Genomic DNA, 26,254 nt, shown 5'->3' with positions numbered 1-26,254 from the left:
GACTTTTCGCTCAGTCTCAAGAAGTCGCAGCTACAGCCCACGCAGAGTCTGACCTTCTTGGGGCTCATCTGGGACACGTGCTCCGAGAGGGTATTTCCTTCGGAGGACAAGATTGCGGCCATCAAGTGGGCCATGGCGCACTTCCTCAACAGAGAAGTGACATCGGCCTCGTGGTACCAACACCTACTGGGTCTCATGGCAGCGGTCCTACTGGCCATCCCCCCCACACGAGACTCAGGATGAGGATACAGCTGCACTTCGCAGCATCATGGAACCAGGAGCTGGGCTCTCGGGCGGAGATGATCAACGTTCCTCCTTCTCTTCACCTGGACCTCACATAGTGGTCCAGGGACTGCAACCTGCGGATGGGCAAACCTTTCCGGCAGCCTACCCCACAGGTCACTATCACTACGGACTCATTTTGGGCGGAGCAGCTCAGAGAACCATGGCCTGGCTGGCCACCATGGAGCGATTAAGATGAGGCTGAGGTGGCGAGACTTCTTGATCTTGCATATCACTGTTAGGCAGAAACCTGTGCAGTCCCCTCTGGGACCACTGCAAAAGATTTAAGACTACAGGTGTTTGGCAGTAAACCCACTTGGTAGCAGTCTGTACCAGCATGATTTACCTGGTAGCTGTGGCTGAGCAGTCAGACTTCCCTCAAGAAGAGTTACAGTATACAGAGCATACATAATAGGTACAGAGGCACAGTAGTACAAGCAAACACTGACCAGAGCTAGGTGTAAAAGTATATAATTATTTATTTAAAAGACACTCATAAATTATACTAGCACAGAAAAGGTAAGTAAGTCAAAACACAGTCACTATTACTTATATGTACATCCCTAGTTATTTGTTGGACAAGTCTAAGTTAACACCACTTATTTCCAAACAGAGGTGAGCGCTTAACGTTAGATGACACTCCAACAAGTTAGTTAAAAAGGGAGGGAAAAGGCAAAAGAAGTGGAAACAGCAAGGCAAAACACTTTTCAGAGATGCACAGTGAGTTTAGAAAGGCTGTCTATTGAGGAGCAAGGAAGTTCGGTTGCCAGGCCCACTCTAGGGAAAGCCAGGCGAAAAGATGCCCAAGATCACACAATGTCACATGTCTTTACAGGTGAGTAGAAAAGGTTTTACCAAGTTTAGAAAAGTTTAGTTAGTGTGTCCCAGGCTTACCCAGGGTCGAGAGCCGAGGGCTAAATCTACCCCGTACAATCGGTGGCAAGGGAAGCCGGGCGGAACACGGTACCTTTTACAATGGAAAGGATCCTCCAGCGGTGGCAGTTGTTCCTGGTAGTGGGTGCAAGTCGTGGCGTCGTCCAGAGGAGGAGAAGATCTCATCGTGGAGGAAAGCTGAAGGTCGTTGCACTACCAGGGAAGAAACCAGCCGTGGAGTTTTTAAAGGATGTTACCCCTCTTTCGCGGTTGAGGTAAAAAGTGGTATCCCAGTTGCCGGGGTGCTTGGCACAGGCAAGGCGGCCACGAGATGCTTCAGGGCGGCGAAAAGAAGTCAGAAACTGGTTGTCCCCACCAGTCAAGGGAAGAAGACTCTCCAGGCGGGAGATCTCCTCTATCGTTGGGAAAAGTGGTGCGACGGTTCCGCAGGGCTCCACCGGTGGTGTCGTCTTGGCAGATCGGCTCGGCTTCTCCCTCTTCGGCTTCTTAGGTCCTTTGGCGACTTCTGAAGAACCAGTCCCAAAAACCCTGCTTTTATGCAGCAAACCCCCATTCATACAGCCTAGCTGTCACTCAAACATGCGAAGTGGTGAGCGGGGCGGCTCACCACTTGGGCCAATCACACCAGAGTGCGGCATGAGTTGGCAAGGCAACTCAGTCCAGGGTGCCTAAACCCCCTCCCACACCCCCTGTGGTACCCAGACAGAATGGCACCACTTTGGAGGGCTTCTGTGCAGAAGCCCGCCAAAAGTGGAACAAAGGCTCGACTCGGGTTCAGGGTTACTGAAGTGAACCTAGACGCCATTTTGGCGACGAGTTCTGGCAAAAAATCCCAACGGGTGAATTTATATTAATTAAATAAACCAGCGGTATCTTTAATATTGCACCAAAAAGTGGTGCATTAAAATCAATGGGAAATCCCATTGGGAAATATTCCGGTGGAATATTTCCGTGGTATCCACTGCCACCAGCCAGAAACTCGGCGAGGGGGGACGGGACAGTACCCCCTCGACAACAGACCCAGGGGCAATCTAATTGCCCCTACCAGTACTTCCACAGTATGATGGTTTGTACTGGTTAAGTTTCAAAGGTTTCACTGGAGCTTCAAGTAGTTTCTTTTACTGAAAAATTGGCAGTCTCTATAGGAGAATGCAATATGTCTGTTCCATTGTTGTATTCAAAACAGACACCAGTTAATATACTGGATCGAGATCTAATGACGAAGCTGAACATGACGATTTCTTTTACTGATGAAGGCATAGTGTGTTCAACGTCAGGAGTACATTATTTAAATGTTAGCAAATTCATTATGGCATTTACAGGACAAATAGTCAAACGAGGGGTATTGTTAGAACCAGAAGTATTTCATTATGGGCTACACATTTTAACATGACTACCTGGTATTGTATGCAAGACCATGAGAATACCTGATGATTTTCTCTTTAGGCCTGAGATTCCTATGGACGAAGAGGAGTGACAGATTTTTCCCTTAGTTACAAGCAGCTGTAGTACGAGGGGTCCTGGCCATGAGCATAGAATTTGATTATAACGGCAGATCATGGAGCACATTAATTGCTATTGGAGAGGGTTACAGATTAAATGAATTCACTGAGGGGCATATTTAAAAATGACACATCTGATGACAAAGTGGTGTTCGAAATGTGCATCACATATTTTAGGGCAGAAAGACGCGAGGTTCCACAGAGAATGTCTTTTGTTAAGATATGGAGAAAGGGCCAGTTTAACTATGGACTACCGGCCCTTATGACGTAGGCCTATTAAAGGTGTTTGGAGAAGTTAAGATTAAATTGAAGCCAGGAGCAATTTTACCTTGAGCTCAATAATATCCCATGTCTCCAGAGGCAGACAAGGGCATTAAGACGATATCCACCATGATAGTTCAAAACATTTTAGTTGCGTCAGTCACCATGAAATACTGCATTGTATCCGGTCCAAAAATCGAAAGGGGCGAGGGGTTGTGGCGTTTAGTGCAAGAAATGCACCCAATTAATCAGATTGTAGAGGCCGAGTTTCCTCTAGTTCCTAACCGGTGACAATATTATGTTGTAACCCTGCTGAGGCGCAATATTTTACTGTGTTTTTCTCAATCCCGTTGCATAAAGATTCTCAGGATCTGACGTCATTTACTTTTCGTCAGACTGAGTTAAAAAGCACAAGATTACTTCAAGGGTATTTCTGTGCCCATCAATTTTCAATCGATTCCTGCAGATGGACTTAAGCAATATTGATTTGCCAAGTGTCGTGTTGCAATACGTAGATAATATTTTGGTCTGCGGTGCATCAGAAGACGAGTGCAGATGTGAATCAGTTCAGCTAATTATTATTTTAGCCGAGAAAGGATACAAAGTGGAAAAAGAAAAATTGCAGTATTGCCAAGAAGTTATACATAGGTCAGTTAATTTCACGATAAGAAGAATTCACACCTGAAAGGGCTGAGGCAATTTTGAAAACTGCGAAGCCACACAACATAAAGCACATGCAACAGTTTTTAGGACTATGCAATTATGTAAGGGCATGGGTATTTGATTATAGTTCATACACAAGGCCATTGTTGCAGGCCCTGAAAAAGGCTCAAGCGAATCAGGAAAATATCGTATGGACTGAGGAAATGGAGGAAGGGTTTGAGGAATTAAAAAAGGCAATTTGTACAGCTCCAGTTTTAGGAATTCCCAATCATTCTGTGGAATTATTATTTTCATACATGAATGGAACAGTACTGACCTCAGTGCTCAGAGGACTGCATTGGGGTACAAGCCTTTAGCATAGCACATTTGGACCCAGTAATGAGGTCACTTCCCTTGCGAACAATTTTTGGCAGTCGCCGCGTTCGCCACTGAGAAGTCTGCTAGCATAGTGATTGGGTGTTCCATGACGTTGTTTGTTGAAAATGCATTATTTGCTGTTTTGGCAAAACCTAAAGGTACACTGACCTCTCAAGAGCTTCTGCTTATGAGGTGGTTATATCTAATCCAGCGATTTAAAATAGTAAGATGTAAAATGGTGAACCCTGCCACGTTTGTAGCTGGACCACTGGAAGAGGGCGAGCAAGCACATAAGTGCTCAAACTATGAGGAATTCTATGATGAGATGTCGAGGGTGAAAGAAAATGCTTTGGCAGCTGGGAAGTTTCTTTTTATTGATTGCCCATCAGTTTTATCGATCCTTGAAGACCAAAGGCATTCAGGTGCCGCTGTAGTAAGGCAAAGAGCTGATGGGGAATTTGAAGTAATTATAAGTGCAAGACCTACCGTCTCACTTTTCAGCACAGGCTGCAGAATTGGTGGTGCGGATTGTCGTGCTTGAGAAAAACGCAGACCAGGAAGTAACCGTGTATAGTGACTCTGCCTATGGGATGTCAACAGTGCACGCAGGGATAGCACATTGGAAAAAGAGGGGCTACCTACGAGCAGACAACACTCCAGTGCAACACACTTCTTTATTGGACAGACTTATTAAAGCACTGCAACTACCAGTAGCCATCGCGATAGTTAAGTGCGCAGTGTAGACTAGGAGAGCAGACTTTTTCGCGTGGAAACCAAGCCGCAGACGAAGCAAAGAGTTGCATATTCACCTGATATTATGAGTTTTGATATGCCTGATGTGAATGAAAGAATGGTGGTGATTATGATGGTAAATGAAAGCTTTAATAAATTATCGAAGTTTAAGGTGGAGCTCCACAGGATGAGAAAGACCTGTGGACACGGAGGGGTGTTATTCATCCCCTTTTGAGGCATTGTGGGGACAAGAAAGCACTGGTAAACCAGTGATGCCTGTAGCCTTATTAAGGGAGGCGTTGGAACAGCTACACTATCCTGCGCATGTCACTAGGGAGAGCCTCGTAGCAACTATTGCAGATGACTGGTTTGTACGCAATTTGTTAGAACACGTTGCTTTTTATGTAGTAAACTGCATTGCATTGTATATCAAGTCTACTGCTGGTCACACGCTGCGAACAGTCAGGAGTTATACCTTGACCGACTGGTCCTTTTCAGCATTTACATATTGACTGTTAATATGCTGCAGGTCTGTATGGGTTGTAGATATTGGATAGTGGTGGTGTGCCCCATTTCTAGTTGGATCAAAGCTGGTCCATGCACACACCCAGACACCACTTGTACTGCCAAGTTTTTAGTTCGAGAAGTATTTCCTCGATGGGGAATATGAGGTGTTGATCAGGTAATTTTGATAGTAACAATGATAGTAACAATGTAGCAAACAACGAGAGAGCACCACGATTTGCAAAAAGCTATTCATGTTTAAAAGGGACATATTGGTAAATAATATATACATGCATAATGTTCATTGTCATTCTTCTCTCTCACAATACGTACTGTCTGTTATGTAGATCCAAAGAGGGCAGTAGTTCCTGTATATCTTCCTATGCAGCAGGAAGGTACAGATATGGCAATTATAAGGCAGCCAAGGATTTGTGATTGTTCCTACAGCAGTAGTACATGTAAAGACACCGATTTCACTAACAAATGTCCCTATGATTCCCCCAGTGAGAAGGAATTTTGCTGTTATACTTCATGAGATGATCATAAAAACTCATGAGGCCAGAAAGAGACCTAAGAGAAGTGCAAGGGAGGATGATCATGAATTAAATGACTGACTAGACAGTACAGCACACTTGGTTAACAACTGGTATCATCACATGAAAGAGGTAGGAAGGAGAACCTCGGAGGAGTAATGTTATGTATGTGCACTCCTGCCTTTTTAGTATGGAAAAGTCTAAGATATTCATAGCCATTGAAATAAATGTCCAGACAGCACACTGTCTATCTCACATTGCACGCTGCCGAGCCAGAGGTCAGTTCATGGGCAGAACAGCTTCTTTGGTATGGTTAACAGAATGGACAGCTCCCGATGAGTATGTTCAAGATACCAAGACAAGAGCATACACCATAAATGATGTGATAAAATGCGAACAGCCTGGAGTGAAAGGGGCTGCAATTAGATGGGAAATAAATAGAAGGCTTGAGAGCCCAGGAACATCTGAAGAGGAAATCCAAAGATGGAAGAATAGAGGCCAACTGCAGAGTACTTTCTCCAGATGGATGGCAAAAAGGAGTGGTCATCTGCAGAGCATGAGTAGTAATTGGATGCTACAAACAAACCATTGTGGAAAATGGATGCAAACCTTAATGGCCGAGGCCGGCCAAACTACTAAAATGGGTGAAGATAAAGGAGGGCCCTTGCAGATCGGCCTCTGGATAGTGCAAAGCTATGTTTCAGAAACTATGGCAAAAGAAAAGTTGGAGAGAATCAGAATTGCAGTTGAATCTTTGACGTGCCTGGAATGAGCACTGGGACAGTAGTGATAATGGATAACTACTGGGCTTGTGGATCCAGAGCTTATATGAAGCTGCCCAGAGATTGGGGAGGACTAGGTTATATGGTGAACTTCCATGTTCCAGCATTGGTGATTCCTAAAAGTGACTTGAACATAAGTGACATTCCAAAAGCAGATGCTCACCTGAGGAAAGAGAGATCTGTTTCATGCCCAGTATCCAGATGGATGCAAACACCCAAGTGGTTACAGTTAACCAGATGAGAATTGTTGCAGACGGACGATCAACACTAATTTAAAGGTATTCAATGCTATCAAGGAGGAACTGAGAGCCATACGTCTGATGACTCTACGGAACAGATATGTCCTGGACACGATTACAGCGATGGATAGAGGTGTTTGCTTTAAAATTGAAGAATCATATTGCACATTCATACCTTCTCATGATGACGAAAATGGCACCTTGACAGAGGCCATAACGATGCTGCCGAAGTTACATGTCAAGATGGACGAAGTGGAAGATCTTGCTGGTGAGTTGGTTTGCATCAATATTCTCATGGTTCCACAATGGATGGCAGATATGTTCAAATTCCTTGGAGCCCTGATAGTCATGGTATTGCTTGGATTTTATGTGATCAGGATAATAATCTCACAATGCAAGAAGACTGCAAAGAGAGCTGCAGGGATAAAGATCATGATTGATGTCGAATCAGGATGGAAAACTAAAGAGCTAACAGATGGAGAAATCGGAGACTGTGAAGGCCAGCATTCATGCACCTAAAGGAACGAAGTTCCTGTACCCAAAGAACCACAAGAAGTATGTGGGGAAATGGATCTACTGCAGTCCAAGTGGACAATGCATGCTTATGTCCTGGAATAAGGATGCGCATGTGAAGTCAGCAGGATGCCTGAAGGGAGCCATAAAGATATGGGTCCCAAAGAAGCATTTCTTCAAATGAGGATGTCTAGATGTGAAGGATGATGAGAGAGTGTCGATGAATCGCCCAGAGGGGGGAGAGTAGAGGCGGAGCCAAGTACCCCCACCCAAAGCTCCTCCCCCATGATGCCTATATGTTGGGAGCCAGAGTGTGAGACACGTGCAGTACCAGTGAAAATGCCTATACCGAAAAGAATGTTGGCAGTAAGTTTCCCATTGAGGAAGCCATACATGCATTCACGACAATATGATGGACAGTTGAATGAAATCCTGAAGGAAGTGTGAAAACTGAGCAAAACAGAAGATTGGTGACGTCATGAAAAGCAGAGCCGACGCACCTAGAAAAGAGACAAGAAGCTGACGATTATAGACATTCTATAGGCTCTAAAGAGTTGTCAAAGATGAGCAAAATTTTGGCCTTGAGATGAAGATGCTCATGCTACAGAAATAATGAAGATATCGTTTCATTTTACAATTGTACAGATGCAGTAACGCAAGTAGGCCAATGTATTCTTAAAGGCTTTACATAGTGAATAGATTGCGGCAATGTGCCAACGTATATGCATAGGAATGTATGGACTATGGATGATTCCACAACGCACTTAGCAGAGCTGGACCCCGTGTGCAGAAAGGCTTTTCAGTGTGTCGCAGTTGGAAGCAATTGAATTACAAAGGTGGATCGAAGAAAGCCTTGGCTGGCCCAGCACCAGGAAGTCAAGGCCACTGTGAGCCTTAATATTCGTGCAGTGGTTAACAGAACGTGTGAAAATAACAAAACTCCTGTCTTGGGTGAGGAGCAAGAATATTGAAGACGTCAGAGGTTCATCATTTTATAGTATTTTAAATGTAGAAAGACTCTAAAACATGGTCTGCAGTCACGTGGATGGATGAAAATAGATACTGGGATGAGCTGTTTCGAAACCAAGAGCCAGAATAAGCCGACTGGGATTAGCTGTTTCGAAACCAAGAGCCAGAGTAAGCCGATACGCCCTCTCATTCTCCAGAGCGGAGAACATTTCCAAGGCCAAGTTCAAAGCCTTAATTGACTGGCAGAAGGCAAGAGTGATGATAGATGACAGGGTAATTGGTGGGAAGCTATGGTTATGACCAGACCACCAGCACCTGGATGCCAGCATGCGTGCTGCTTGCGTATGTGGAATATTAGAGGGGTACGAGTGTGCCAACCAATTATAGAGGGCAATGTATTAGAAGAGCCCTATGGTTTGTATAACCAATAGGGCGTTGTGTATTTGACGTTTGTAGAAGCCGGCACTAGAGGGGGGCTTGGCTGCCCCACCTGACAGTAGACCCAATCACCTTACCTGACAAGTATGGAACGTATACCTAGATGTTCCCTGTAAGCTAATCACTTTCCCAAGTAGGTTTTTGCAGTTTGCTACGTAGATTGAAGTCGATGGGTTTTTAGTATATAAACTACATTTCTTATGAAATGTGTTGAGTGAGGAGATCGAGCGAGTTAGTTTGTTCGTTGTAACTCCCTGTTTTAGATTGATATTAAAACAGACATACTTTGCCAACTTCCTGAGTCTGTTTTATTATTGATGTTGGAGTATATTCTGCATCCCCATCTGTCTGAAAGTATTGTTACCTTGTTTTAAAGGGCTTGTGTTGGACACACGAGTTCAATGTGGTTTCATCTGAGTCAAAGGTTGAATGGTATCACTTCCTGTGATGTCACCCGTGTGTGATGTCACTTGTGCTACCCTTGTCATTTTGTTGAATTGACATCCCTGCCTCCAGGATCCCTTGGTCGTCATCAAGTCATCTTAGCTCCAGTGCTAGACTTTGGTTGTGGGTCCAGCTCATCTCCTTCCATAATTCAGGCTGGGAGCAATCCCTGCCCTCCAATAAAGACACTTCAATATTCAGACGTGGGTGTAGCTGCTCCCAGAATCGGCCCAGCCATTACCCTGCCCTTGAAACACTTATGTATAGGCGCGTTATGCCAAATCCTATATCAGCAACGACCATCCCCTGGGGGAATATGGATTGCAGGCAGACCGTTCACCTCCCCACTTCTGCAAGCTCAAACACACAGAGAAGAACCTTTGAGGCTTTCTGAAAATAGCCTGCCCAGCTGCATTAAGAAAGTGTACCGTTCCCACCTGGCTAGATAAGATGGCCAACAATGTACAGGCTATCTTGAACAGGATTTAAAACATATGGAGAGTCCATTTTGATTATATGGTACTCTTAAATACATTATCAAGGCCAAAAAGGTAGCACGTGATAGGGCACCCACAAAAAGGGTCAAAATGTAATGACTGCCACCAGCCTGTTCATAAGATGTCTGGGAAGTAGCAAACGGGACAGTGTCCCACATCGCTCCATGCGTGCTGCAAGGTAAGAACACAAGTCATAAAAAGGAGTTGACTACTGCTGCACTGGTAGACACATGGGCTACCCAGTGAACCCAAAACAACATTGTAAAAGGGGACCTACGGCCACATAGGGTGGGGTGGGGGTGATTCTGTTGTCGAACATCCATGGTTGCCAAAGAAAGCTGAAAGGTCTCCCCTCACTGGAACCTTAGTGTACAGTGGGTGTGAATGCAGAATGTGAGTGAGATTGTATGGTATTGTTTATTTATAAAGCGCCTCTACACAGGCAAGTGTTTCAAAGTGATCAAGGAGGGTGGGAACAGGGGGGGAAAACAGTCGCTCAGAGCCCTTGATATTCTGAGACGATAATAGTTTGTGCAGGCAGAGTAAATGCGTAAAATACATTTAACAGTTGGAGATACAGCAAATAGGCCTGATAGCGATTCTGCAGTTCTACCAGTGCAAATTAAGGGGTGAAGTCAAGGGAGAACAGACAATCTACAGGCATTGTGCATACGGATCGTACAAGTGCACACGGTCACGGGGAGTGGGGGTGTTCAAGTGCACCCGGGCGGTGAAGACTGGGGTAAGTGCAGAGAGAGACGCTTTCATGGGTTAATTCTCTAGTGCAGTGGGTGGGATGAAGGGCCCTGAGGCAAGTGCAAAAGAGGACTGGCAGGGGTGCTAGGGGCCTGTGGGACTCTTGTGGTACACCAGTCGGCAAGCTGTATGAAAGGGAGGGGGAAGGGAAAGAGCAGAGGGCTAGGTTAGCAGGGTAGAGGGAGAGAGAAGGAAGAGAAGAGGAAGGTCCTTGAGTTTCTGGAACTTAAGAAGAGCAGGCTCAAGACGGAGGCAGGCAGGGAGCCTATTCCAGAGGGAGGCTCCTGCTGAGGATAGGGATCTCCCTCCATATCTCTGCTTGCAGAGCCAGCTCACTCACAGAAGGTTGGAGGTAGATGAGCGGAGGGCTTGTGAGGGACAGTATTTAGATGGGTAGAGTTGCAGGTATTTAGGTCCCAGGCTTCAGAAAGCCTTGTGAATAATGCAGAGGGTCTTAAACTTGATCCTTGCAGCCACAGGGAGCCAAACTTGATCCTTGCAGCCACAGGGAGCCAGCGAAGAGATTTCAGCGTCGAAGAGATGTGGTCTCTGGGCTTGAGGCCAAGAATAGGTCTTGTGGTTCTGTTCTGGATGAGTTGCTGAGGGCGCAGGGCAGAAGAAGGGAGGTTGAGGAAGAGGCTGCTGCAATAGTCCAGCCTAGAGAGATCCATGACTCTGGAGACAGTGAGCCATTGGAGGAACGTGAGACAAGGTAGCGTACCTCTGAGGAGGTGTAGCTGGTAATTAGACTTTTTAGAGATGTCTGAAATGTGAGAGGAGCAGGAGAGAGTGGATTAAAAAATGACCCCAAGGTTTCTTGCCTCCCAGGTGGGTGTGGGGGCAGGGCCAAGGGAGACCGGCCAGCAAGAGTGAAAGTGGGAAAGCGGGTGCCGAGGTCCCAATGCGAACAATCTCAGTCTTACTGGCATTGAGGCAGAGGTTGTTTGCAGCACACCAGGACGGAATAGCAGACAGGCATTGAGATATGAGCAAGGAGGGGGTGGCGACAGCTGAGGGTAGCCTGAAAGAAAGTTGCGTGTTGTCCACGTGCCACTGGAAGTTGGAGGTGAATGTGGCGATTACATGCACCAGGGCAGCCATATAGACGTTGAAGAACCAGGGCGATAGGTTAGATCCCTGAGGAACGCCACAGGTTGAGAGAGCTATAGTCGAGAGAAACGCTCAGTTCCACATGGGATCAGCGATCGGAGAGAAGAGGTTAACCACGCCAGAGCCTGATCCGTGATTCCACCACCATCCTTGCCCCCCCCCCCCCCCCCCCTCTTTACTTTCCACAGAATGGAAAATGTCCACTGCTGGAATGCAGTTTGTGTCTTGGAGTATGGTATGTTCACCGTGCCCTAAAAAAAAAATACATACCGATTTCAGAATGCTACCTGCCTTGGCTAGTGCTGCAAAACATGTGTATGTTACTTGTGCCTTTGGAAACAGTTTTACCTTTGCCGGAATGGATTGACTGCTTTGTGTTGCATGTTGAATGGAAAATTAATTATGTTTCTGACCTCTTCTGTTTGATGTTTTACAGATCCGGTAGTGAAGGAGCAATCTCAGCCAACCTCAGACAATGCTGTGCTCTCCAGCAGTTTGACAGCAGCACGATGAAAACTGGAAACAAAACACAACACGGGTAAAGATCTCTAATTCTTTCCGATTCGGGGGTTGCCAAGCGAGTTGTCAACGTCCTGTGTGGTATTGATTTCCCCAGTCAAATTTACTTTTGTGGTAGATGGAAACTATGTTTAGCTCTGCTTGAGCTTTGGCTCTCTTGCATAACTTTTGCAGGTTTGTAAAAATGGCAGTGATCTTCCGCAAAATGTGTGGAAATTCACTTGTCCAGGTGTTTTTAATGGAATATCATGTAGCATGCATGACCCGTGGACCAAGTTAAGTGAGGTAGAAGGTGCAGACTGTTGCAACCTTTTGTCTGCTAAACAAATGTTCTCCCGACCAAGTCAGGTTGCTTTCTGACTATTGTCGTTATCCAATCTCCAGGAGAATGACTTCCTTCTCCTGGTGTACACTTATGTAGTTCCCAATAGAACCAGGGGGAATGACTCCCTTCCCCTTGTGTCTCCAGTACAACTCATAGCTCACTCAGTTCACCACAAGTCCAGAGGGAATAGACTCCCTTCCCCATGCATCCTTAATACAAGTGCTGGGCCTGCACCAGGAGAATGGCTCCCTTTCCCTGGCGTTGCTTGGTTCAGTTCACAATATAGCCACGGGGGATAACTCCCTTCCCCTGATGTCTTCATCACAGTTTTGTACGATACCAGGAGAAGGACTCCCTTCTCCTGGTAATACTTGATCAAGTTCTTTTTCACTGTTGGGGTTTCAGACCCTTCTCTGGAGGCCAGTAGTTTCATCGTTACCGCTGTGCCGAGGAAGATTTCCTCCGATGCTTTCCTGCTTACGGGTTGAGTCCCAGACCGTTCTGTGCTCATACTGGGCTGGGAAAAGCCACCTTAGCCTCTGTCAACTCCTAGTTTTTCATGTACTGCCCCTACTCTTTCGTCCCGTCCCCTTTCCTCCATACTGTATGGGCGTCCCTTCCAAGGGACGGGAGACGGAACCTTTTTCACCAGAAAAATCCTTCTTCGCCTTAAAATTTAGAGGTGCACGGCCCAGGGAGCATGTGCTGCCCTGACTCCGCCCTCCGGCGCCACACCTCAGTCCCCTTTTCCGCATCGACGGGGACGGGCAGGATTCACAAGCGCTCCTGGGTTTGATTTCGGCCATGTAATTCCACGTGTGGATACTTCTTTTCTGTCTTTTTATCATTCAGGTACTCGGTCCTCAGGCATCACGCTCCTCCCCAGCACGTGTCGACTTATACAGTGTTCAGCAGGTGGCCATACGCAGATTCTTTTTCTGTCTTTTTTGTTTTATGTATCATTTAGGTACACGGTCCTCAGGCGTTGCGCTCATTCCCGGCGCATGTCGACTTCTACAGGGTTCAGGTGGTGTCCATCCTGCAACGGGGTCTTCCCAACTTCATACCCCCACGCCCTCTGCCTATGTTGCCTTGGCCCAGACCACGGTTGGCAATCATGTTCGGCGTGTGACTCGCTGTCCTCGAAGGTGCTGAAGAACAGACTAGCCAGGTGGGATCTCAAGAACTTTGTGAAGCATCGAACCAGGCCCAAGGTAGGGCCGATATTTTCCAGCGCACCCCGCAAGGAAGGCTCCTTCCCAGGGACTCTCCCGCGCGGGAGGGACCGGCTAGGTCCTTCGACCAGCACATGCACCGACGCCGCTACAGCTACCGGCCTTCGGATCGAGGGATCCTCGGATTCTTCAGGGTGCGGTGTTGAGGGACCGGAAGGTTCTTGTACCGGGTCTACACCCGAGGGGTTACGCCCTTTTACTGGCACAATGGCTGAGGCGCTACGCCCTAAAACCAGCAATATGTCCGAGGGGCTGCGCCCTAATATCTGCAATACGTCCGAGGGTGTGGCTAAATGCAGCTTTACCGACCCTTGGTTCGAGGGTGTCACACCTACCGGCCCGAGGAGCAGGGTAGGCCTCATGATCCACACGCAAGAGTCTTGGACGAGGCTGGGCCCAGCTGGCTGTGCAACATGTGGCAGGCAGCTCGACAAAATGGCCGCTGCGCCAGAAAGGGGCACCCGTCCGACGCCATTCCACAAATTCGGCAAAGAACGAGTGGCAATGTGGGACGGGCCTCAACCAGTTACGTGGCCTACAGTTTACCCTTCATTTGCGCAGGGCAACTTTCCTTTGCGTCCATATGGACAGGGTACGCATCGGCTCAAGCTACCCCGTTGGTACCCCTGCAACCTCTTTGGCCAGTAAGGAGGTGCTCTTAGAGAAATTCCTCGGCCTCATGAGGTCTCCACAGATGGGGTTATCATCAAAGAAAGTCTGGGAAGTCCTCCCTGCCATGCTAATGACATCAGACGCCTTCTTTGGGGCCCCAGGCCCCAGTGTTGCCGGCTCCGCAGCCTCTGGCTGCGGTCCCTGTACCCGAGCCTCCGACGCCAGCTCCTCCTCCTCCACAAGATCCTCCAGATCTGCAGGATACGGACGAGGAGGAGGATTCAGACACGCCATCCTCAGCCAGGGCCTTCCATGAATGTCTTGCTGGCCTGGCGGATTACCTGGGGCTCCCCCAGCCCGAGGTCGAACAGCCGGCAGAGGGGGTTCTGGCTGAAGTCCTCAGGAAACGCCCCTCTGCCAACACAGGGAATCCACTGCAAACTGATGTAGTCTTCCTGGCCAAGAAGGGTTGGCTGAAGCCCCACTCGGTCCAGCCGGTCAATCGACGCCCGGACGCCAAGCACAAGCAGATGGAGGGGGATACAGTCTTGCTCTCGACCCATCCTCGGCCATACTCCTCGGTGATCGCTGCGGCTTCACTATACTCCAAGCCTCATTTGTCCTCAGCCGCCTCCTCTGCGACGCTGCTAAGCAAGGAGGAAAACATCCTGGAAGCGTACGACAAGATGATCTACTCCAACGCCTCCTTGCACCTGCGTCAGGCCAACGCAGATGCCATGCTGGCTGCCTGCAACCAACGGTTATGGTGGGAAATTGCAGACTTCCTCCTGGAACTCTCCACCCAGTGCCAATCACGCTTTAAGGCTGGACTAGCGGAAGCGGATCTCGTGGCGCATGACGTCATGGAATCCACATTGGCTCATATCGATACCTCAGGCCGTGCTATCTATATCGCCACAGACAGGAGGAGAAAAGCCTGGCTCCGGGAAACGAAATTCAACCTGGATGTCCAGGAGTGCATTCTAGATCTATTGTTCGAGGGGGGAACCCTCTTCCACTCTTCTACGGACGAGAAGCTGGATAAGAACAGCTCACAAACAACGAAGTCTTTATCCATTCTTACAAAGACCACACCCAAATCGTACACCCAATCTCAGCAGTGCTCGGAAAAGGGTCGTACATATGGAGGGTTCCGGGGCTTCCAGGAACGCAGATCCAGGCAGCCGGACCGCTCGCTGTCTCAGAACCGGCGCAAACTAAAAAGGGGAGTGGGGGAGTAAGGACTTTTTCCAGTCCCCCTCCTCAGCGTCAGCCTCCGAGCTAAAGAAGGCATGACACGCCCCTTCGGGTCCACGTGTCTCCGGTGCGGGGCAGGCTTGCTCTCCATGCATAATTCTGGTGCCAGCATTTTGCAGACCCCTGGACCGTCTGCGTAGTATCCACGGGGTACCGCCTTCCTATCCCAGCCTCTCCTCCTCCCACAGGATGGGACAGCAACTCTTTTGGCAGAGATCCGGTCGCTCATAGAGTGCCAGGCAGTGGAGAGAGTCCCAGCCTCCCAGTGAGGCTTTGGCTTCTACTCCAGGATTTTCGCCATTCAGAGGAAGAACCAGGCGGGCCTGAGAGTTGTGCTGGACCTTTCCAACCTCAACCTCTCCCTACCTCTACAAAAATTCAAGATGGTTACGCCAGCTTTTATAGCAGAGACATTGGACAGGGGAGACTGGATGTGCTCCCTGGACCTGAAGGACACGTACCTACATGTCCCGATTTGGCAGCCCCATCGTTCTTTTCTACGGTTCAGGATCATGGGCTACCATTTCCAATACAAAGTCCTTCCATTTGGCCTCATCTCGGCCCCCAGGGTCTCTACCAGACTCATGAACGCTGTGGCGGCCCTCTTCAGATCGCAGGGCCTCCACATCTACCCATACCTCGACGACTGGCTCGTCAGGGCTACATCTCCGGAAGTAGATCGCCACTCTTCCCATGCCCTTATGAACACACTGCAGGACCTGGGCTTCTCGCTCAACCTCAAGAAGTCACAGATGCAGCCTACGCAGACTGACATTCCTGGGACTCATTTGGGACACGTGTTCCAAGAGGGTTTTCCCGTTGGAGGACAAAATATCAGCCATCAAGAGGGCCACCGACCACTTCCTTAGCAGAGAGGGGACCTTGGCATGGTGGTACCAACTTCTCCTGGGTCTACTGGCGGCAATCCTGTTAGCCGTGCCGCACAGGAAACTAAGGATGCGAAGGATTCAGTGGCACTTTGCAGCCTTATGGAATCAGGATCGGGGCTCGCAATCCGAGATGATCAACATTCCTCCATCTCTCCACCTGGACCTTACTTGGTGGTCCATGGACTACAACCTACGGACGGGCAAGCCCTTTTGGCCGCCCTCTCCGCAGTCCACCATCACAACAGACTCCTCGCTCGAGGGCTGGGGAACCACCCTTGACGATCTCTCGGTCCACGGCACCTGGACTAGACAGGAGCAGGAATACCACATCAATTGGTTGGAGCTGAACACCATCTGGCTAGCGCTCCGAGCATTCCTACCACTTCTCAAGGGAAAGGTTGTCCTCATCCAGACAGACAACTCAACAAGCATGTACTACGTCAACAAGCAGGGAGGCACCAGATCCCCTCCTCTGTGCAGACTGGCGATCGGCATGTGGAAATGGGCCTTGGAAAACGAAATTTACCTCTCGGCAGTCCACCTCCCGCAGGAATCAAACCTGGAGGCGGACATGCTCAGCAGGCTGAGATCGGACAATTATGAGTGGCAGCTAAACAACCTTGTTATTCAGGAGATCTTCAACAAGTTGGGTCACCCCCAAGTGGATCTCTTTGCCACCTGGCACAACACGAAGTGTCCCCGGTTCGCATCCTGGCAGGGTCAGGGCCTCTGGGCGATGCATTTCACCTCTAGTGGACCGGCATGAAAGCCTATGTTGTTCCGCCTACCCTCGTGATCCAGAGAGTAATTTGCAAGATCAAGAAGTCTCACCGACTCATTCTAATAGCTCCATGGTGGCCAGCCAGACCATGGTTTTTTTGGAACTGCTCAGCCTCTCGGAGGTGGCCCCCATACACCTTCTGACAGGCCCAGCACATCTTCTGGCGCAGCAGGGGGCAGAATCATCCACCCCGCGCCAGGGAAACTAACCCTCACAGCGTGTTACCTGAGCAGGTAACGATTCAGCACCTTAACCTTTCACAGGCCAATCTGGAGACCATACAGGGCGCCAGGAGCAAGGCCACCAGGGCCCAGTACAAAAGCAAACAGACTAGATTCTGCCACTGGGCTGACTCCAAGGGAATTGACACCTTATCCTGCAGTTTCGATGACGTGCTCTCCTTTTTCGGCGCTCCCCGCTCATTCGGGCATACAGGTGGACACCTGCTGCACGTACCTTGCAGCCATCGGGGCTTACAGGAACTCGGAGGAATTTGCAAGACTTTGCAAGACTACCACTTCTCAAGGGAAAGGTTGCCCTCATCCAGACAGACAACTCAACCAGCATGTACTACGTTAACAAGCAGGGAGGCACAAGATCCCCTCCTCTGTGCACACTGGCGATCAGCATGTGGGAATGGGCCTTGGAAAATGACATTTACCTCTGCAGTCCACCTCCTGGGGCAATCCAACCTGGAGGCGGACAGGCTCAGCAGGCTGGGAACTGACAATTACAAGTGGCAGCTAAATGACCTACTTATTCTGGAGATCTTAAACAGGTGGGGTCATCCCCAAATGGATCTCTTTGCCACCTGGCACAACAAGGTATGTCCCAAGTTCGCATCCTGGCCGGTTCAGGGCCCTCTCTGCGCAGTGCATTTCACCTCCAGTGGACCGGCACGAAGGCCTATGCCTTTCCGCCTACTCCCCTGATCCACAAGGTAATTTGCAAGATCAAAGAGTCTCACCGACTCATCATTCTTATAGCTCCATGGTGGTTGGCCAGACCATGGTTTTTTGGAACTACTCAGCCTCTCATTGTGCCCCTGATACACCTTCCGACGGGCCCAGGGTGCTAGCATCATCCACCCCGTACTAGGGAAACTAGCCCTCACAGCGTGGTTCCTGAGCAGGTAACGCTTGGGTACCTTAGCCTCTCGCAGGCCAATCTGGAGACCATACAGGACGCCAGGAGGAAAGCCACCAGGGCCCAGTACAAAAGCAAATGGACTAGATTCTGCCATTGGGCAGACTCCAGGGGAATTGACCCCTTGGCCTGCAATTTGGACGACATGCTCTCCTTTTCGGCGCACCTCGCTCATTCGGGCATACAGGTGGACACCTGCTGTACATACCTCGCAGCCATTGGGGCTTACAGGAACTCTGAGGAAGGCATATTTCCTCCTCCAACCCTATCGTCAAGAAACATCTGACTGGTCTCGCTAGGCTCTACCCGCCGTCAAGAGACTGCACCCAATGTAGGACCTTAACATTGTCGTGGGCTCGCTGGCGCACAAACCATTCGAGCCAATGGCGTCCATGGACATTAGGCTGGTCACCATCAAGATGGCCTTACTAGTTGGTCTTACCTTGGCTCGCAGAGGCAGCTAGATCCAGGCGTTGGTCGCCTCTGAACCATATACCACCTTTCACAAAGACAAGGTAGTCATGCGGACGCACCCAGCATTTCTGCCCAAGGTTCCATCTGCATTTCACTTGAACAATGAAATAGTCCTTTCTACTTTCTTTCCCGATCCCAAGGATGAAGCACATTGAGTGCTGCACGGCCTGGATATCAGGCGTGCCCTAAAATTCTACATCGAAAGGACCAAGGGCTTCCGCAAGTCGGACGCTCTGTCACTTTCGGAGGCTCGAAGCCAGGCCATCGGGCATCTAAGGCCTCCATATCCCACTGGATGGTCTCTGCCATCAAGGAAGCGTAAGAGGGCCAGCACAAGCCGCTCCCGGCCAACATGCATGCCCACGCAGTCACGGCCAAGGCAACGGCTATTGCCTTCCAGCGCCATGTCCCTAGGCAAGTCCTATGCAGGTGGCCACTTGGGCCTCTCCCTTGGCTTTCTGCAAGCATTACTGTTTGGATGCCGGCTCTATATCTGATGCAGCTTTCGGACGGGTCTCCTCTCCAACGATGGGAGGAAAAAATCAACCAACGCCTTGACTGGGCAAGCTGCTCCCAAGATGACCTCATTTGTAATCCAGGAAAATCAAAGAGGCGAGTGATGGAGAGGGACTGGATACAAACAATAGACGAAGTACAACTAGTAAAATCCATGAAGAACGGGCTGGACAACCCAGCTAAAATCAATGAAACGAGAGCCTGTCTATTGAAGTGCCCCTCCAAGAAGCTTCGTGAAAATTTCATACGCATTCGCCTGAATATCTTATAAACAAATGAGATAATAGCGAGGCGAAAACAAGTGAACACCAGCCTTTGCCGATTCTGTTGCCAATCGGACGCAGTTGAAACTCTTAAACATCTGCTCCTCACTTGCAGAGGGGTGGACGAGGCCCGCACTCTCCATCTGGGACACCTATTTGGCAAATACGATTTCTTGGACGGAGAGGGGAAATTGAATAATTTGAGTGGAGAGAACATCAAATGGACCATTGCAGTGACGGGCTTTTATGAAAGCCTCGGGCTACTGAAACGCCTGGAATTGGACAAAACAGACTGCATAATTTGAGGCGATCAAACTCTCCCTCCTCCTCGCCGCTTTCTTCCCTCTTCAAGTAGCAGAGGCTGGTACGATTGGGACTTTTCTATTCTTTTAAGGACTGAACGATTAATCCTCAGGAGCAATCTTGTAAAAAATGTCTTTTTTTTTTTAAACAATTAAATAAAGTAAAAAAAAAATCTATTGTCGACGCGTCAATGGGGACTGAGGTGTGGCGCCGGAGAGTGGAGTCAGGGCAGCGCATGCTCGCTGAGCCACGCACCTCTAAAGTTAAAGGGGAAGGTTTTTTTCTGGTGAAAAAGGTTCTATCTCTCGTCCCTAACGAGGGATGCCATACCGTATGGAGGAAAGGGGACTATGGACTAGAAGTATGTTAGTCACTACAGTGAGTAATTTAAAATCATTTGATTGTGAAGCATCCAGAGAAATGACTGACCTGAGGACAAGGAGGTGGAAAACTATGCAATGGCATGTTTCGGGCACCAAGAAACCTGACTCTGAAGCTCTGCCTCACTGACCACTAGAAGCAATCTTGTATGGATGCTACTTTCCCTAGTGGACAGCTGGATCCATGGTCATCCAACCTCAGACTCTCGTATGCTGCTTGAGTCCGGATTTGAGCACTGTATCCTGTTGCCTCCACTGGATCTTTTGTTTGTTGCTTAGAGGGACATTTCGGGAAATTCTTTGTGCAATCTTCCCCGCTGCTTGGTTTGTGCCAACCAGCACTACTGCTAGGTTTTTTGTATTGATCATTGACTTTGAAGGTGAGTGGCATTTCTTAACCTCACCCTCCAGATGCATTTATTATTTTGTTTGGGAGTCACTGGTTAACCTTTTTGGGTTATCACTGCTGGGAGACCTTGGTCTTTGTTCTGGCAACTGTTTTTCTATGGCAGCCCTCTCACCTTATGTGGATTTCTGCCAAAGGGCCTTGGGACCCAATTTTGTAGATAGTGTGAGGTGCACTGTGTAGCTCATGTGTCTACCAGTGCAGGGGATGTCATCCCCTTTTTATAGCACACAATCTTTCATAGACTGCTGTTGGGGGTGGCGCTTTAGTTACTTTCCATGCCCCTCCCCAACAGGCTGGTGGCAGTTAATAACCCCCCGCCCCCCATTTAAGGTAACTTGTTGCCCTGTTCACTGTGTTAATGCACTTAGGAGGACCATTTACACACAATGAATACTCATTTTCCCATTTAAGATGGCATGACACTAGTTGGCAGTCTCTGCCTTTCCAGATATGCGATGGTTTTCCTCTGGGGATTACCTGTGTCAGCTGGGGGAGGGAGAGGGTGGGCATAAGGGCTGTCTGCCCTCAATAAAAAGGTCTCCATTGGTGTGGCTGTTGCTGGCCAGATTCTAGGAGGCTTGCTGTCCAGTATTGGACAGCCACCTTCAAGTTTAAATGTTTTAAAGTCCCTTATTGGAGGACTGGGCTAAACCCCAGCCTCATTGCTAGATATGAAGGGAGCTGCACCCAGGAATTCAGTAGACCACTGGAACCTGAAGAGATCCGAGGGAGACTACAATGAGGGATGCTGGAGGACTGCTGCAGGAATCTCCATTGGCTCAGCCAACACCCTTGCCCTTCAGACCCCAACCTACTTGACAGTGGAGACCTTTGTAAGGCTCTGCTCCGTTTGACTGGTGGACTTAATCAAGCGGCTCTTCTGCTTTTGACCTACATCTGTATTCCTGTGCTGAAGGAGCTTGCAAGTCTATAATTTGCATACATCACCCAGAACAGCTTTTATGGGCATCCTCAGTGCTCTGCTTCAATGCTGGAACCCTACCATGCCGACATTCATCAAAAGTGGGCCCTGTCAGTTCAACTGCAGAGGGCATACTGACCTTGTTCGGGATCAATGCATATAGTGCATCCATCCATTTGTACGTGATGGTCTCTGCTCTATTGTGGGACCGATCCATGGTGATTCCACTCCTCAGATGAGCCAGAAGACAACCGCTCTTGTTTGTGCTTGTGCACTTGTGCATTTACCACAAATGGCTACTTAAGGTGGCTAGAACCCTAAAATTGCCTTGTCATTGGCTTTTTCACTTGTTAAGGATCCTTCACTAGGCCTATCCTTGTGTGCTGGATTGAGTGGAGTACTCACCTCACTTTAGCTTTCACCTAACTTTGCAACTCTTAGATTAACCATAACCACTTGAACTACTGTTCTTACAGTAAGTTAGCTGAAGTAGTATATGCCATAGAACTAGTGACCTTTGGCCGCAAGGCCCCAAACTATCTTATGTTTAGACTTCTATGGTTGAGGGAAGCGAAAGACTGTGCCGGTTTATTTGCATCTGACCACTCGCCTGTATTGCACTGTTAATTGTTTAATTTGCAATTTTGTTTCTCCCAAGTGTGAATTTGCATATATGTTTTATAAGGTTTGGTGTGAGTATTTGCTATGATTTTTATTGACTTGGTGTGTAAACTAAAGGCCAAATAAATAATTGTATTTTCATGATTAATGTCTAACTTGAATTACTGATGTTGCTCTCTGTGGGCTCATTGTAGCCCTAGACCACTCTCGCACCCTTCCTGAGACTAAGCCTTGACTGATCTGCTAACTCAACTTCATTAGGTTTGGCCCACCTCTCGGTGTCTTCCCTGTTTACCATAAATAGGGTAGCCGCCCAGAAACCTTCCACCAGGGCTGATTCTGTGAATTATATATTTATTTATCCTTCCTGTGCTATTGCTTGTAAATAAATCTTTCACATTCATACATGTTTTTATTTTTTTACAAATACAATAAAATGATCTCTAGTATGGATAGCAATGATTTAAGAAAGCTTGTGCAAAGAGATTGTGCAATCTTATAGGTGTACAATACGTGTATCTAGTACATCTATTACATTACACTTACACTTTAGAAAGCTTTATATTAACATTTAATTAGACGATTCATTTTTAATTTTTAAACACAGTAGGAAAAATGATTTGTAAAAATCGTTTAACGGTTATGATTAGGGACACATTCCCTTCTACAATCCTAATCCAAACATCATCAGCAGTTTGACAATTGAAATACTTTGTGAAATGTAAGAAGCATCTCACATACAGAAGCACTAGGGATGGCCTCTCACAAGATGTCTTGATTCACTCTCGGTCTTGCGGTTGCAAATCATCTCTGATTTCATTAATTTAGCCCTGATTCCCAAACCACCTTTTGCGGGAGGAATTTTCAGTCTAAAATGCTAAAATATTTGTCTCCTCTTAGGACACTGGTCACTTTAACTATGAAGTTTTTCAGTGGAAGAAAATTATTTTAAAAGCTTGTATTTCAGGCATTGCACCAGTCATTTAACCCGGTCATTTAACCATAATTTCTTCTTTTGTGCATTCGGATTACTAACTAAACTTTGGTCCTTGTGAATTTAATGTAATCCACAGTTCTTCACAGAATTTCTTCCAGTTTTTAAATGGCAGGTTAGAGGAGTCCTGTGATAAATTTAAACTCACACGGAGGATCCAGGATTTCCCTGTACAAGGTGTGAGAAACCTAGGGGTATTCTCCCATTAAGATCCCAGGAGTCCTCTATTCAGGTGGTATGGGGAGGGCCATTGCTCTTGGCTATTCCAACCATAGGAGTGGACCAGTGTGGGAGGATCACCTGGGTAGAAGATTCCGGGTTTGCACTCGAGAGAGTACCCTAGGCGAGATGGGGTATCCCAACAAGAGAAGGGCAGCAGAAGCCATTGTGGGTTATGTTACTTCCATCATCTCTGACCAAAACCTCCCTAAAAGCAAGCCAAGGAAGAACAAGAGACAAGTAAGACAAAGATGTGGTCTTAAGGGAATTATCCCTTTATCTCTCCCTACTCTAGACCAAAGGGAATATTATCAAGTCCCACTTGTGTATGCTACTAGGTCAGGAATACAAGGTGACATACTGAGAGGGAAAACTACTCCGCCAAACAAAACTCAAGCTAGAGGGCTTCCCTATATCCCACGTCAGTCACCTGTCATTGTTTCAATAAAGAAATCCGACTAACATTTGAACTCCCCTTCCCAACTAACACAGCAACGAGGAAGAGGCAACTAAGATTAGTAAAGATTACCCATAGGATAAATCATGGGGAAAATAAGGGAAACCTCCCCTTGAAATAACTCAAGTTGTCCCACTAATAGTCCGGCAGGGTATGGCATTTAATAGTGACCATTCATACTTGGCTCCACTTGGCTGGGTTTTTCGCTATAAAAGGTGTGGTCTTGCACAGATGGGGAATGAGCTGTGGAGGCATACTGCACCAGAGAAGTCACGAAGCTGGGAGCTGCAGGAGGAAAGATCCAGCGGAGAACAGCGTGCTGCAACGCTGACCTGGTGCTTGAGAGGTGCTGCAGCGGGGCTGGGGAGCCGTGTCTCCTGAGAATCGGAGCGAGGCAGCTGGGACCCTGCTGGCGGTGTCGTGTAATTGCTTGTTCCCTGTGCCGACCCCAGGGGTGTCTGACTCTGACCTCAACCCCTCATATCCTGGGCATGCCGCCTCTCAGCGCAACACTGCCTGGTGAGTTTCGTGAAGAATGTGAGAAACTCTGCAGTGTGGGTTTAGATGAGAGCGAAGCGGGAGAAAGGCGTGAACAGTAAAAGTGGCACGGAATTGAAAGGATGGTGTGGAAAAGCTGGAAGCGCAGCTGAAATCAAGTGCGAAGCAGAAAGTGCAAAGTTGACAGAACGGAGCAGAAAGTAAAGCAAAGGGCATATCTGAGTAGAAAGCAAGCAAAAGACCCATCGGAGCGGAAAGTGAGTGAAAATAAAGAAAAGCAATAGTGCAAGCATGCACAAGGGTGTGAGTGACGCGTAACAGGACAAGGGGTGGAAGGTAGCATGAGAAGAGTAAAGGAGAAGTGCTGGGGGCACGATAAAAAGGAAAGTATGTGTGCACATAGAATAGGAAAAGTAAAGGGGTACAGGAAGCACCTGAAGAAGACAAAGAGAAGAAATACAGAGAGGGGGCATAGGTCGCAGTGGTCACGCTGAGGAGGAATCAACACCATGGCTTTTTCAAAAGTCTTACTTCACCCTATAAGCGAATTATATGTACAAAACTGTATTGAAAAAAGCAAGGTTCATCCTGACAACTTGAACTGAGCTATTGGATTTTTGCTTGAAGCTGGATAGGTGCCTGATCTTGGGGTAGGGAACTCTGAGAGGCCTACCAAAGGAATCAAACTGCATCCTGATAAAACTGATTTTGTGTTTGAAAGCTGGAAGGGCCTGAGTTTGGGGAAAGCAACCCTAATAGGCCCCACCAAGCTGGAGAATTATTGGTTTTGTGTTGGAAAGCTGGAAAGGCCTGAACTTGGGGAAGGGAACCCTGAGAGGCCCAACAAAGTTGGACACTTATTGGTTGTCGTAATAGTGTTGAAAGGAGTGAAGCGTGGTGGAAGGGAACCCTGAGAAGTTACAAAAGGAACTGTTAGATTTCTTTTGTGGTGTTTGGCACTTGAGTAAATTGATGCTTGGGGAAGGGAACCCCAAGTAACTCATCACTGCAAGGACCCTGTGGAGAAGGCCTTATGAACAACATTGTTGATTGAACTAATTTTGTGATCTTGACCAAACCACGCCTGGCAAGGCGGCCACTGGAAATCAACCCTGGTTTCCTATTTTTCTGTTGAAATACTACTTTTCATTTTTGACAAAAGACCCCCTAACACATTTTTTGGAATAGTGAGGGCAAACCTAGGTTTAGACAAAGACATACTTTTATTTTGGACTATTAGACAGCAATGACCATTGGAAACGTCACTTAAGGGAACCATCCCTTTAGAGTTGGGGCCAGTCCGGCATTACACCAACCCAGGAACCTTAGTAAATAAAGGTTTTAAAACAAACAACCTTGAATCTGTGTCTCTTCATAAAATCCTGTCTCGCAAAGGACAAAATCGTCCATGTGACCAAGGCCTCCAAAGATATGTTATGGCATTTATAAAACGCCTATACACAAGTGTTTCAAGGCACGACAAGGCAAGGGAGGGGGAACAGAGGTAAGATAGACCATGATCTTACTAGGCCAGCTGACATTGAGGTTGTGCAGGGGAACGGGTGTCCATGGGGGAGAGGGAAGGGGCAGTGCAGTACATAGGATCAACAAAAATAGAGTAAATAGCTAAGGGGGGCCAGCTGGTGGCAAGTGCAGGGGGGGGGGGGAGTGCGGACATCGTGTCCAGAGCTGGTGGGGACTGTAGGGATACAGAAACAGCCCCCAAGTGCAGGGGTTGCCCGGGAGGCAGTGCAGGTGTGCAGCTGGCGAGGGATGGAACCTTGACCTGAGATCAGAGGGTAGCCAGGTGGCCAGTGCAGTTTCAGTCAGGAGTTCGGCAGGGTAGAGTAGGAGAGAAAGCAGAAGCAAAGAGGAAAGTCTTGAGCTGCTGCCGGAACCGTAGATGGTTCTCCCCAAGTTTCAGGGAGGCTGTTCCAGAGTGAGGCCCCAGCCGAAA

General features: G+C 48.0%; 1 protein-coding gene across 1 annotated transcript in view; it reads left to right on the top strand.

The window, feature by feature from the left end:
* The window catches only part of CSNK2A2 (casein kinase 2 alpha 2), an 876,327-nt gene that overhangs the window by 720,918 nt on the left and 129,155 nt on the right, over nucleotides 1–26,254 (top strand). The window contains exon 11 of the mRNA XM_069654499.1: nucleotides 11,913–12,014. Coding sequence (XP_069510600.1) covers nucleotides 11,913–11,989 — 77 coding nt within the window. The 3' untranslated portion in view covers nucleotides 11,990–12,014. The remainder of the gene's footprint in view (nucleotides 1–11,912; nucleotides 12,015–26,254) is intronic.

The sequence above is a fragment of the Ambystoma mexicanum genome, chromosome 1p (assembly GCF_040938575.1).
Source record: "Ambystoma mexicanum isolate Mex_15411 chromosome 1p, UKY_AmexF1_1, whole genome shotgun sequence".
In the NCBI taxonomy this organism is placed as follows: domain Eukaryota; kingdom Metazoa; phylum Chordata; class Amphibia; order Caudata; family Ambystomatidae; genus Ambystoma; species Ambystoma mexicanum.
Note: the sequence above shows the minus strand (reverse complement) of the source record. Positions and strands in the feature narration are given on the sequence as shown.